We start from the raw sequence: 14191 nt of genomic DNA on the forward strand, positions 1-14191 counted from the left end.
TCCAAAAGACAAGAGTGTGCAGAAAGCATCTGCTGTCCTGAAAAGGACTTCTTTTTTTTTCAAATTAAAAAGCCAGCCCTCAAATGTCTTAACCTTATTTCTGAAAATGGCAAAGGTTTCAGTGCAGATCAAGCTGTCTTGGCTGCTCTTTCCTTTGGATAGCAAAGGAAGGAGCTACATCCTTTTTAAGTCACTGGGGCTGAGTTAGTTGGTTATCATTTCTGAGATAATCATGCTATTTCCAACCAACCAACAGTACCCAGGCAAGGTGAGTAGAGCAGATCTGGAGATGGTGACCAAGGTCAGCCACAGCCCAGTGATCACCCAGGAAGGCTGTAAGGATGAGGCAGGTCCCCTTCAGCTAGTAGCTCTTTGCTGGGATGCTCCCTTGAATCTCCATCCAGGCTCCACCTATTTGCACCTCAGCAGTTTCCTGAACCCTCAATAACATGTTATTCCATCATCTCGCCCTGCCTATTTCTGAGCCTGTGTGAGTGTTTCCAAGACAAGTATCATGCGGCAAGGCATTTGGTCACCTGCTGTGCAAAGAGACACTGTTGTTTTGAACCCGCGCCTTGTGTAGGAAGAGGAAGGTGGTAGCCATTCTCACTGTTCCTTTTAAAATCCCAGTTGCTCTGGAAAAGATCTTAGATACCGCATTTTAGCCAGGTGGCCATTATGGCTTAATAAAATACAGACCGTCCAGACTCCCTCCATACATCTTCCCAGAGGTCTCTTTCCTAGCAGAGATTTCCTATGGGCCAAAAGAGACAAATGCCGAGGCCCATGAGATGGGGGAGCAGCATTTCAGCATCACAGTAAGGGAGTGGGATGAACATTTGGGACGGGCTGATGCCTTGCAGATGTTGGGTACTTCATACATAGTGAAAACCTGGAGATGCAGAGCGGACTGAGCAGTTTCTTGGTAGGCACACATGATCGCAACTGAAGATACCTTTTGTTTAGAGCTGGTCTTCAAAATGCATTGGTTTTACAGGAAAGGTGGAGTCCCTGCTATATCAGAGTAGGGAATCTGTCAGGCAATGTGCCAAAGGGATAGTGTACAAATCTCTTTAAATGGTGGGTGAAAACTCCTTTCAGTGGTGCTTTGTCTTTACCGGCTATGAGAAGGCTGGATCGGTAAATATGAGGGCAGAAAGAAATGGGAACAATATATGCAGTGCATCTCTATATTGCTCAGCCCTCGTATTTCCTTGCAGTAAAATCAAGCACCTGGCTGAGTTTCTGCTAAATGAAAGCACTGATGCTGACTTTTTTGTATAGGTGAGTGTGCCCCTATTTTTCACCCTGGCCCAAATAAATGTGAATAATGGGCACATCTGGGTACCGCTTGCCTATCCATTTCCCAGCAATGGAACTGCACAAAGAGACAGGTTCTCAGCAGACATATATCCCAAACCCATCCTGCTGACACTGGTGGGCTGAGCCACAGCCACCAAAGATGTGGCCAGAGCCTTGCGTAGCCCTAACATGCCTCTGTACGTCAGCGGGGAAAGCATGGCAAAATCCTTCTCCCTGCCACCTGGCATTTCTAATCATCCAAAATCTAATAATCTTGGTACCACCCTCATTACTGTTCCCCAAAGATCAGCCAAAGCACAGGCATAGCTAACAAATCTTTATTAGTCTTCAGAAGCAGGCAGCCAGATGCTAACACACGGTGGAAGTGATGTGCTTCGTTCAGGCTCCATCCACTGACACCAACTCACACTAACATATATTTTACTCTTGCTTACCTAAGTGGTTTCATTGTTTTTTGGCTGCTTTCCAGAATTTAATGTTATTTATTTGTTGATCTCAAGAGCCTCCCCTAAGCAAAATTCAACAACTTCCTTGTTTATTTGCAAGGCTATGTACATGCAAAGCCGTATCTTTGGCTGTTTTTGACACCTCTAGTCAAAACTGTCTGCATCTTCCTTCATCTCTGCAACCAGCTGCTTGGAGATGGGACAAATGTACTGGCTGGTAACTGCAGCAGCTTCCCTGGCATCACTGTTTGAGTGGCTGTCAGGAGGGAAAAAGACGGGTGATAGTTTGTTATTACCAGGAGACTTCACTGTGGAAGGTGTGATGAGGTGCCTTGCAAAGCCCAGAGATGACTCTAGGGAGCAGACATTCGACAGAGGGACCCAGATTACAGCTGCCAGCTGCCAGGTACCATACAAACTCAAATGCATGGGAAAGGCTGTTGATGTTATCATCCCTGCTTATTCTCAGGGCAGTGTGGACCACAGGCACTAAGAGCTGGCTTATTCCTCCTGATTTTAGCCATTTAATAGTGAGGTGTGTAATTGATAGCAATTAGTCACTGGGAAGAGATGGACATGTCCAGATACTGGGACAGCCCATCCTGAGAGGTGTATTTAAGAGAAAGGGCCCCTTTTTCTCCTCCTGACTAGAGCAGGAGCAAAGACAGTCCCAGACTGGACACTTCATCATACACTGTTAAAGTTAGGTGGGATACGTCCCACCTTGAATATCTCCTAGAAGGGTTCTACGACCCCTCAGGAACTGTCTTCAGGTATCTCAGTTCTCAAAAACAAGCCCGTCTGTCTACTTCTGGAAGAAATTAAGTGCTAAACAGAAAAACACAATGAAATCATTACTATGGTAGTATGGATGGCTTGATAAATTTGAGTGATAGAGCAGAAAAGTAAATTCAGTGTAACTGAATCAAGACAGGGTAGCAAATGCTTTCTATTTTAACTGTTAGATCAGGTTTCCTAATGCGATGCACCATTGTTTTCATCCAGGCTGACAACTTTGCAATTAGAAAAAGATCTTGTTTCACCTCCCTGGGTTATATTATTTTTAATAACTAGCTTTTATGTGGTGCTTCTTACCTGCAAATCTTAATGTCAACTTTGCTTTAGAGAAGGCAAAACTGAATGCCAGCTGTGCTTGGCACACAGGAGTAGAGATTACCCTGAACACTGGCATGGAAATCAAAAACTGAGATTGAGCCACATGCCACCTTGCAGTCAGACTGTAGCGTTTTCTTTGCTAGCTGTGCAAGCCTGGGAGTGCGGTTGTTGGCAGAGCGTCAGTAGACACAAAACTGCCTGATGGAGAGCCACATTTCAGGAATGACAGTCCCCAACACAGCACCAGGTGATGGGGGAGGAGGCAGAAGGGATCTTAAAACATGCACAATTTTCTAAATCTTCCACCCTGGCCCTTCACTCAGCAGGGCAGATATTTTTGAGGATGCCAGCTGAGCCCTTGTGATTCCCACAGCTGTGGCGCAAGGATCTGCAGGCACCTGGAGTGCTGCATTACATAAGGCTTCTGCACTTGGGGCCAAAACTAGGCATTAACAAGTTACTAAAAGTCCTTTTCTGGCTTCAATACTGTGGCAGTGAGGGCTGTAGAGGTATGAAAGTGTCCCACCTACCTGGTGTTCAGAAAGCTCTGGTACAGCCACATAAAACAAAGATCCTCATGGCTGTTGTCCTCCTCTCTCCCCAGCACATCTGCATTGACTGGGCCTGGAGAGCTGGTTTAGACAAGGAAAAATTAAAAACAATAAATAAACCAAAGAGCGTAACCACCACAGCTGTAAAGCAGCACCGCTGTCTGGAAGGCAGGTTCACCTGCCAATGGCCTGCTCCACGGTCATATGGCCATGCTCTGTTAACTCGCTGATTGTCACTTCAGCCCTGCTGGAAGAAAAACAAGTATCCTCTTCAAATCAGGCTCAGATGCTCTTTAAGTACTTTTTTTGTTTGCATGCCCGCGAATCACTTGTGACAGCATGTGCAAGGTAAGTCATGGACTACCCTCACTGGGTTAGCTCAAGCTCAAGAAACCATCAGCTTGATTTATTCTGAAGACCCAGACTCCAAGAAAGCTCCACTTTCCCCAGGAGTCTGAGGGAAACTGCTGGCTTTTGACCTGTTGCAAATATTGAAAGCATTTTAAAAAGTTCTTCCTTCCCACTTGGCTCATGACAAAGGGACAGATTTTAATATGCACTTGCACGCTGCTTTGTTAGCCGTTATGGACATGCCCTTCAGCCCGTGGATCTACCCCTTCTTCCAGCATCTGGAAATTAAAAATCTACTGCATCTGCCAGGATTTCCTTAGTGGTGCATGTCCCAGAAAATATCAAAGCACCCTGCACAGATGGGAAGGAACCAATGTGCTACATCTCTACCTTGAAGGAAGGACCAAGCCTGAAGGAGACCTTTCCAGGCAATGTTATCCCTTCATAACAGATCAGTAGCAAGGAGAGATGTGGATAATAATATTGCAATGAGTGCCACATGATACAACTGATGCTGTGCTTGCATGTATGGCTTCTGCGGGAGCTAGTCACCCTGTACTTTGGCTGGTTGAAAGATCCAGTCTGCCATATATATAATTTTGTCTAAAGCATGACCAGTTGGGCAACAAGAACCATGGATGGGGACTATGAAACTCAGAGCTCTTATGCATTCTGCTATGGTGCCACTTTTCCCAAATGCTTTATTTGAAATGGGTAAGTCACCTGCACTTTCTCTGAAAAATTAAACCAAAATGCAAACAAAAAACCCCAATGTGTGATCTGAAGTTCCATCCCCTGCAGATAAGGCTCAGTACCACCATATACAATAGAAAATGTTGCCTTATGCTAAGAAGTAGCCTCAGTGAGAAGGTCTGTGTCCTACTGCAACGGGCAGGGCAAGCTGGTGGCACATCTCTGCTATTGCACAGCAGCTCACGGCACAGGCTGGCAGGAGGAGACCAAGCCCCAGCCCTCTTGCTCTTGCCTTGGATTTCCCAAACCACTGGCCATGCCACCCTCTTTCCCTGGAGATGAGAACTCTCTCCCTGAAGCTTGTGTGGAGGCTTTCTCAAGGGTGGAGGAAGGCTGAACAGCTCCAAGTCATGTCCCCATTTCCCAGGAGGCAAAGGTTTTACCTGCGCTTGCGGCCCATGAGATTTTGAATGAACTTCTGAACCTGAGCCTTTCCTCTCATCTTGCTGTATTCACTGGTAAACAGCCCATCTGAGTGCCTCTGGGACCTGCAGTGGGGAAAAAAAAGGGTCATAAGACCACCCAGTGGCTGCTCCCCCCAGCCATGAGATGTGGGACCTGTCCCAAGGCTCTGGTATCCCTCCCCTGCTGTCTCTTCTCATCTTGGGCATCCTCCAGATGAGGCCAGTGCTGGGGCTGGTTCTGGAGCTGGAAGCAGCTCAGCCCCATGAGCATCCCCCTTGGCTGAGGTCACATCTCCCATTGGAGGTGGCCCTGCCCTGGGAGGGTGGGTTTGGCTCCTCCTTACCTCTCCTTGAGGCCTACTAGGTGTTTGACTAGCTGCTGCACATAGGCATTGCCATTCATCTTGCTGAGCTCGCTGTGGAAGAGCCCATCAGCATGTCTCTCAGTCCTGGGAAGTTAGAAGAGGAAAAACGGATGGGCATTTAAAACTTCACCCTCAAGGAGGAGGGTCCTAAGCAAGGATTGGCAAGAACTAAGTCAATTTGGCAAAGTTTCACAGAAAAGCAAATCCTATAGAGGTTTAACCATCATATAGCAAAACCACCTGAATCTCCTCTTACTAAAGTCATTACTTTATCATGAAGATATGGGAATGTGAGGATGTCTGGTCAACAGCTGTTTGGTATAAAAACTAGGACAAGAGACAGGAGAAGTAATTAATTAAACACCCTCGGATACACAACCCTTGAGTAACAGGTAGTTAATGGTGACGGTACTGAACAGCAGCACTCTTTGGTAACTGATGGGCCATTGGAAGGAAGGCTCATAACCTTGGTGAGGTTCAACCAGAGCTAGCAAATTGCAAGTCAGACTAGCCCAAGAGTAGGATAAAAGGTCTGGGATCCAGCTATTGATCTGGATCAGCTACTCAAGAGACCCCTTGCATGCGTGTGTGTGTGTGTGTGTGTGTGTGTGTGTGTGTGTGTGTGTGTGTGTGTAGGTCTGCATGGAGAATGGGGTGAGGGCAGCCGGGCCAAGCACTGGTTGCGGCTGTGGGAGGGCTGCAAAGGAGTCTCAGCTCTGTCCTCCTCCTGCCTGACTCCTTTAGTCTCTCTGTGTTTTAATTGCTCCTGCACAAGCAGGAGGAGAAATGAATCCTGCTTAAGATTTACATTCAGCCTTGTGAGCTGGTGGACTAACAAGGTTGTCTATTCGCAGTTACTTCTTTGCAGGACTGGGCTATTTGAGACAGAAACATCCACCTCTACCAGCCTGCATAAACACCTAGTAGGAAAACAGGCTCAAAAGTATCTTTTTTTATTGTAGTCTGATCTGTTTGGTGGTCTTGTTTTTTCTCCTGGATGGAAGATAAAAAGCTGGCTTTCTAGCTAGCGGATTCTTTGAAGAGAAAGCCATGGAGAGAAAGGAAGCAGAGGCACGAGAACTGCTTACCTCTCCCAGGATGGAAGAGATGCCGAGAAGTGCGATAGGACAATCATGGGAATAATTAGCCTCCACAGACCAGTCATCACGGAAAGCATGATGTCTCCTAAATCAAAGCATGCAGTTTTATGAACAGTAAAATGAATGACCTTGCTCTTTGCCAGCTGTGGTTCATATGCCGCATAGAAGGCATGGCTAGAGAAGTAACACCAGTGTAACTAAATCAGGCAGGAATTCCTGCCAACAAAGCTAGTATTTCTTGAAAAATATAAAAGATGAGCCATTCAAATCCATCATGTTGCCATGAAGTTCTAAGTTGTTTGCAGCTGTTATCCCCTCACAACACTACCAGCCCCAGAGCATGGGCCTGAGGTCGCCTGTGTAAGATGATGTTTGTGCCGGAGTATTGCTGCAAATCAGTATAATGTGCCTCAAATATGCAGGGAGGTATCGTGTGAGTTAATCCATGAGCGGCACAATGCCATGGAATAAAGCCCATTCCACTGTAAGCCTCTGACAGCTGAGCCTTTGGGGAGAGGATTTAAACCACTCATCAAAACACCCCACACAGATAGGCTTTAATATACCTAGAAGATGCCCAAAAGAAATCTGTTCTTTTTTTTTCTCTAAACTTTCAGACAAAAAAAATTGGCATGTACCAAAAAATAATTCATCCGCACACAGGGGGAGGGCTCTTGCATGTGCTGATATCTATTTATCCTCAAACCTTATTTTCAAGAAGAAAAAAAAAAGAAATAACACACAGCTTCAGTAACAGCAAAATCTCATATTTCGTTGTTCTCTTGTTGAAATAAAAATAAAATTGCATTTTGCCTATCATAAGCCATTGCATATTTTTCACTTTTATTTCCCAAGCTCTTCTTGCTCTCTTCTTCTTGCCTGCAGAAATGCATATGTGCCCCTATAAGAGGGTGCTCACGTTCCCCCAGGAATTACACAGAGGTCATGCCTGTAATTGATCATACTCAGGTCTTCTGCTTGTGAAGAGGCAAATCTTGCTTTCTTAGTTCCCATCCTGGAAACCCCCATATTGCACTTGGTAACCCAAAATCAGGGTCCTCCCATTTTGGTTTTATTCTAGTCTGAAACCAGGCAGTTCGAAGAGCATTAAAGGACTTTCAGAGTTTACTGAACACTTTCTAGCCCTACAGGGACTGTTTTCTACCCTAGAGATACTGCAAGATAAGGAGAGAGAGGCAGAGGAATGACAAGAGTGGGGGATTTATACATAAATGACATCACTGTAAGCCATGGCACAGCTGTTTAATGGAGGCTGCAGGGCAGAGAGGAGAGAGGTTTTGCAGAGAAGTTCATGGTGAGGGAGCTGTAAGCTTCATCTAACAACCACTTCTGATGCTTTTGGTGTTGTCAGTCTTCCTGCCTGCTTTGGCTTGGAGGGGGATTAAATTAATAAAAGAAAAATAACATTTCAAAGGTCAGTTCCTTGTTGGAGTCTGGACAAAACAGGCTCCACAGTGCTGCCTCCTGCACTTGGGAGAGACGAAACCAGCCCCTGAGTCCAGAGCATGCCAAGCCTCAGAGAAGTGAAACCAGCCCACTGAGCCCGTCCCTCAGTCTATAAAGAACCTGTCACACAACGCCTTGGCCCCTGGATCTCAAACTGGTGTTTTTGGCTTTCCTTGTGCCAAGCCAGAGCTTGTGGTCCTCCTGGAGCACCATGGATCCACCTTCCCCCTGGAGATGGGCATTGGGAATCAACCTGTGTCTGCAGGGATTTCACTGTGGCCATGACAGTTTGTCCTCAGAAACTGTATTTAACATCCCATTTAACATCCCAGCCCCAGCTCTAGCCTCTCTCCTGATGGTCTCTAGCCACTGACCAAGCAGATCAACTTGTCTTTTCCCTTTCTGCACATAATCTCTTCCATGTGCAGATCAGACTTGCTTGGTGTGAGCAGTGGCTTTTGGGGAACTTCTGCGTGTCACTAACGATTGCTTTGTGCTGCATTCGTGCTGCTTTCCAGCAGACGAATCCGACTACTAAAACATCAGCTTGCACCCAAGGCCTTTGTCAGATCAAGTCTCCCAACACGCTGAAGCAACACTACTGCCAGGAGAGCTTCCTGAAACGCGTGCTGTGAGCCCGACACACCTTCTTGCTCCTGCCCATCTGTTAGGCTCTCCCTAAAACTAAGGACCATGTATTTCTGGACACACCTCTGGTCCAGCTGCTGTTTGAACTCTGTTCTTTCCTCTGGTTGCTCTAGAGGAAGAAAACCCCACATATTATCAACACTGCTGTTCAGGAGATGGATTGCCTCATGGCAATGGCTTGGCGGAGTATGACAGAGGCCCAAAATCCACCACCCAAACCTTGAACCTAGGGAGAAGGCAGCCCATCCAGGCTGACTGTGTCAGCATGGCAGTACTCACCACGCCGGGGTCACTCAGGGCTCTCAGCTGTCTCACGGCTGCGATGCGCCACTGGCCCACTCCTCTCCATGGCCCCCTATAAATCTGCAGCCCTTATCAGAAGCAATTACTTGGGTAAAGATGGTAAAACGAGTAATCATGATTAACAGCAGATAGTGCAGCCGGGTTCAAATCTCCTTTTAATTACTCAGTAAACCTGTTCAGGTCATTCGCAGCAATTCAATGGACCATATTTTTGCTGATGTGTAATAATGTCTGTGCGCATAATGACAGTAATTTGCTGGACAAACATCCCTGGACCAATTGATCCATTATGATTGTCATCATTATCTCTCTTCCTGACTTTAATTACCTCTTGATAGGAGTTTAATCTTCTGTTCTTCTTTTTTAATTCTGGCTCGGGGTTTGTTTGCAATTACCAGAAAGATTGAATGAGTGTATGTGTGTATCTCCTATTTGGCAAAACAACTTGTGGCTTTTTTAGGACAAACATTGACTGATCAGTAGGACGAGATGCAGCTCCTGCGTGAGGGGACAATGCTTTTCAAGTTGCAGTTTCATGGTGAGGTCTGGTGAGACCAGACCGAATCATAGCTTTACAGGAAGAAGCATACATAGACCTGCATGAGAAACACACTGAATATACTCCCTGCCTTCACCGGGCTTTAGAGCTGGCTGCTGTCAAGCACTTCTGCTAAAGGTGATGTACAAAGGGAGGGAGAAAATAGGATTGCACCCTTTCTCTGCTTCTTTATTTTGTATAAAGTATCTCAGAAGGATTAATCATTATAAATAAATCTGCTTATCTCCCAACTGGGGAAATAGGAGCTATATTGCACTTTTTCTTGTCTACTTATCTTTTCTCCTCATGGGAGCGAAGGGTATCTCCACGATTAGAGGGCTGGGAGTGATGTGGCTTTTCCACATCATCCTTCCCTTAGAAGAATAAAACATGCACCGATGAGTCCTGTAGAACGTTGCCCTTATAACTGTTTTCTTCAGCAGTATTAGCACTGTCATTTCTCTTGCAGACCCCTCACTAACTCTCTGATACACTTTTTTGTGTTGATATGGCCTCATTCAATGTATTTTGTCCTCTGTAAAACCAGGTGCAGATGTGTTGAGTCACATGCTTCTCCCACTGCAGCTGAAAGCTCTTCTGAGCACCCAGCCCAGCTTTGGAAGCCCCCCCATAGCGTTGGTGACGTCTGCAGTCTTTGGATTTCTATTCTTAGCATTTAAAGCCTTCCTTCATATATGACACCAGTACAGTGGTGACAGGCTTCGGCTGGGGCTCCTAGTGTTGCCCAGTGCAAACATCCGCAACTGAGAAAGGCCCTCGTTATGGAAATTAGGCTTGTCGGCCACCATAACAGGGCCCGACCCTAGGTTCCCGCAGAAAAGTCCATAGCCAAATCAAAGCAAATTAAATAATTAAATTTTAATGACGTGCATGCAGTAATTAGAGCTCGAGCTAAGTGCCTCCGAAGAGGGACCCCGAACAAAGAAATCCCTGGGCAATTATAGCTTTTCCAAATTAAGTTTCCCACCCCTCACGTGGTAGTTCAGACCAATACTAATTTTTAGGTCTGGGGTCTCCTGCTCCTTATTGGGTCTCCTCGTTGTTCCTAGGCAGGCTGTTTTTCTCCCTCACCTTCACTGTTGCGGTTTCTGCTGACAGTTGTACCTTCGTTTCTTGTTGGGTCTTACTGTTTTCTCTCAAGGTCCTGAGGAGGAGGAGGTGATTCTGCATCGTAACAATTAACACTGCCCCAGCAGTGAGCTAAGGCTTTGTCCCTCAAGGTCCTAATGCCCTGCACTGCTCTTATTTCAAAGCCTTGACGTCCTCCCTTTCGGAGCGTGAGACGCGGGAATGCAGATTGCTTGTAACTTCCTTATCTTCCCAGCTTGAACCAGCTCTCAGGCCCTTTTCTTACTGACCTAGGTAAAAGTTCATTATTTTATCTAAGTGCGGCCTAAGGCTGCAACAAGTTTAGCTACTCATGCTAAGCAAGTTTTATATAAGTTGTGCTAAGCAGCTACCTCTAGACAGTTTCAGTTCGCTATTCCTTAACACCCTGTAGGGGCAAGGCAGGGAGGAAAAAAAATTCATTAGAAAGCCAAACAACATACAGGGAGTTAAAAATGACCAACGTGATTTGCTTACCTTTACAAATAGCCTCAAAGGGGCTGCCAGACTCTTGGGGAACTCACTTTGCTGGGAATGCCTCGCTGCACCTGGTAAGCGGCTCACAGGAGAGGCTGAAAGGATGCTGGATGAAATGGCCCCACGATGGCAGCAGAGGGTGGGTTACAGGAGAGAAAAAGCATTTGGATACGGGAAGGAAAAGTGAAGTAACCTGACATATATATCTACCTCGTAACTAAAAATGGTTTTGCCTTCTAGCTGCAGCAGAGGGTGAAAAGGCTCAGGCTGGCAGGGTGGAGAGGTGGGAGGCCAGGCCTGGCATTGCTGCAACATGGCATGGACAATGACCAAGGGCTTGAGCTTAAGTGAAGCTCCTGTGGCCCCTGACGAGGAAGTTTAGAAGCATACGAGAAGACCCAAAAGCTTTTGCAAGCTGCTGTTTATACCTGAACAGGAGCTCAGAACAAATCCCCAGGCCAGAAACAAGTTTGGTTCTCCTTTAACCAGAATTAACATTAAGCTCTCATCAGCCTCAGTGAGAGCCAGTAAGCATTGAGACAGGAGTGACAAAAGATGGGACTATTTAGTAATACCAGGTGCCTGGAGCTTTGTGAATTTGCACCTTGTTTTTTTTTTTTCTTTTCATTTTCTGTTTGTGTGAGCATGCAAAGTGGGAGTGGAGACTTCCCTTGCTAGCAGCCAGCAGCAGGCACAAAGGTGTGATTAAATCATCTGTTAATCACTGTAATCTAACCCAGCATTGCTGTGCAGCATCATTGAAGAGAAAAACTCCTAGTCACTGACTGAAAGAATGACAAAGGAAACAGAAATTGTTGCCCTCACCTGATCCCTGTCTCACCCAAAGCTGCAAAATGCCAGGGCTGCACTGATCCTTGCCTTCGGTTGCCAGTGATTTACCTGGGCCTGGACCAAACCAAATGCATATTCCCCCAGGCTCAGTCTCTGGCTGGGAGAAAGGCTGGGGATCACCTGCCTGGAGGTATCACAGGGGAGTTTGTGGATGCTCTGCTTTGAGAAAGGATGGGGCCTGTCACAGGGCTAGCTCAAGCCGTGGCTATCTGCATGCTCAGGGAAAAATCTCTTTAGCCAAAAAGCAAAAGAAATGTCCCAGCTGCTCTCACTCAGCTGGGCACAAAATGAGGAGAAGATGGTTCAGGGGATGCATTTGGCTGGAGATATTTTCATGGTAGGCTAGAAACAGCCAGGGTTAGGGAGCAGGGCCAGCTTTTGTGCCTAAGGTAGAAGCAAGCCAGGTTGGGCATGAGTTCATTGAGGTTGGGACGCTCTCAGATGTGGTCCAAGCCTGGATGCTTGTTACACACCTCAGGTATTTATGATTTCTGGGAAGATATAAGTCGTAAACCGTTCGGTTGGGGGTCATCTCACATCACTGCAGGTGTCCCCAAAAAGCTGGAGACTGGAGCTCTGTCAGCAGTCAGTTCCAGGTGCTTCACCGCTTTCTAAAGCAGGAGTCCAAAGCGCTTCCTGAAATATTCCTTCCCCTTTGTCCGTAGTGTCCTGAACTCAGCAGGACCTCAAGGACACCCTGCCTCAGCACGTTGGTGAAATCCTAGAGCAGCCCAAGGCTCTGAGCAGGCAAACAGCACCAAATAGATGTGTGAGTCACTGCCCTCTCCCTACGGACCTGAGCACTACAACGCAGCAGCATCTTTGGGGCCATAGCACAGCATTTGTGGGACACAGAACAGCATTTGTGGGATGTAGAACAACATTTAAGGGCCACCTAAGGAGCTCTGAGGCCGTGCATCAACACCTCTGGAAGAGCACGGAGAGAGATGTTCTGAGGCAGGAGGAAGAAGGGGCCTGTGAATCTTGGCATCATCCCTAAGCAGAAGGTGAGCTGCCCTGAGGACGTCCCCAGGAGTAAAGCTGCTGGGAGCTTTGCGCAGTCACTTGCGCTTAGGCTTGCTGCTGACTGACACGCACAGCACGGAGAGACCTGCTGTGAGCAGCATTAAGTAAATCCACTGGCCACGGGTGCAAGGGCAGTGAGCAGAGCTATTCACGGCTCCTGCTCAGCCGTGAGTAGCTGCGTGCCACCCCTCCGCCGGGGACATCCTCGCGTACGGCGGGGAGCAAGCATTACGAAACGGGAGTCCATCCCCACTTCGACACTGAGGCTGTGCAGGACCTTGGCCAAGATGCTTAGTCTGCCTGCAGCTTGGTTTCACCATCCGTAGGACTGAGCCCCATTTCCAGAGACGACAGTGAGCAGCTGGCACAGCACTGCTTGGAGGCAACCAGCCCGTGGGGGTCCTGACCCCAGGAGAGGCAAGCTGGACCTGCGGACAACGAATAGGAGCACTAAAATCACCCGAAGGGGTACCTAAATGCTAGCGAGCACAAGCTGGACCCCCCCTCCCAAAGGTGTCAAAGCTGAGACTGGCATAGAGGAAGGTCCTTTTACTCCTCTCTACAAGGGAACCAAAGGGGCACCAAACCCTCAATGTGAAAGGCAGGATCCTATAACTATGTTAAATATGTTGATGAGATGGGCACAGACACATAAGAAAACTCTAAAAAAGCTTACGCAGCTGCAGGGAAAGGTAAAGGAGAGATTTTGCCTGAGGTGTCTTCTAAGGCTCACTGGAAAAATCATCATTTGAACAAGGTTTTAGAGGTCTTGCAGGTTTTGAAATGCTGAGCCATCATGGCCAGGCTTGGGAGCTGCAGGACAGGGAAATCAGAGAAAGAAAACAGCCGGCTGGAAATATGGGTATCACTGTCACTGGAAACGTGCAGGGCCATAGTGGTCCTGCCTCCCCACCTGTACCTGTCTTCTCTGCAGGACAGAAGGTGGGTGGTCCATCAGCAACACCATGGCCGAAGGTGAAGCCCCAGCCATGGCTCTGGCTGCAGTTATGAGGACTGTCTGCATCCCGGGGCTCGAGCTGCATCGGACATCCTCAGGAGAAAACTGCACATCGGTGAGATGGGCAACGGGATGCTTAGCTTGTACAGCTTCGGAGCAGCCCAAACTGCAAAGGCAGGGGCAGGACAGCACGTGCCTCAGGAAAGAAATTCAAAGAAATTCAGGCATCTCTGGAAAAAATCAGGCACCTGGAAATGTGACAGGGCTGGTCAGGGCTTTTGGGCTGGTATCTGAAGCTACTCCTAGGGAATTTTGGTCTACAGAGATCAAAGGGAAGCCTGTAATCATCTGTCTCCAAGGAATTATCATCTCCATGCCCATTAAA

General features: G+C 47.3%; 1 protein-coding gene across 1 annotated transcript; it reads right to left on the bottom strand.

The window, feature by feature from the left end:
• Positions 1-1624: 1624 nt before the first annotated feature.
• On the bottom strand, positions 1625-8851 carry LOC112989514 (glucagon family neuropeptides-like). Its single transcript, XM_026110710.2, has 6 exons — positions 8804-8851; positions 6398-6494; positions 5289-5393; positions 4924-5028; positions 3416-3517; positions 1625-2025 (listed from the first exon to the last, which is right to left on the bottom strand). The coding sequence occupies exons 2-6, from the start codon at positions 6484-6486 to the stop codon at positions 1914-1916; spliced, it is 513 nt and encodes a 170-aa protein (XP_025966495.1). The 5' UTR covers positions 6487-6494; positions 8804-8851; the 3' UTR covers positions 1625-1913.
• Between the last annotated feature and the right edge of the window lie 5340 nt (positions 8852-14191).

Source organism: Dromaius novaehollandiae, chromosome 5 (genome assembly GCF_036370855.1).
Source record: "Dromaius novaehollandiae isolate bDroNov1 chromosome 5, bDroNov1.hap1, whole genome shotgun sequence".
NCBI lineage: Eukaryota > Metazoa > Chordata > Aves > Casuariiformes > Dromaiidae > Dromaius > Dromaius novaehollandiae.

What these genes read in the sequence shown, in the direction of transcription:
- LOC112989514 (XM_026110710.2), bottom strand. Translation starts at nt 6,486, where the DNA reads ATGCTTTCCGTGATGACTGGTCTGTGGAGGCTAATTATTCCCATGATT. An exon ending in CTCATGGGCCGCAAGCGCAG is followed by an intron (nt 3,518 to 4,923) that starts GTAAAACCTTTG and finishes TGTCTAAACCAG; the next exon opens with CTCTCCAGGCCCAGTCAATG. An exon ending in CAGAGCTTTCTGAACACCAG is followed by an intron (nt 2,026 to 3,415) that starts GTAGGTGGGACA and finishes CCCTCCTGACAG; the next exon opens with CCACTCAAACAGTGATGCCA.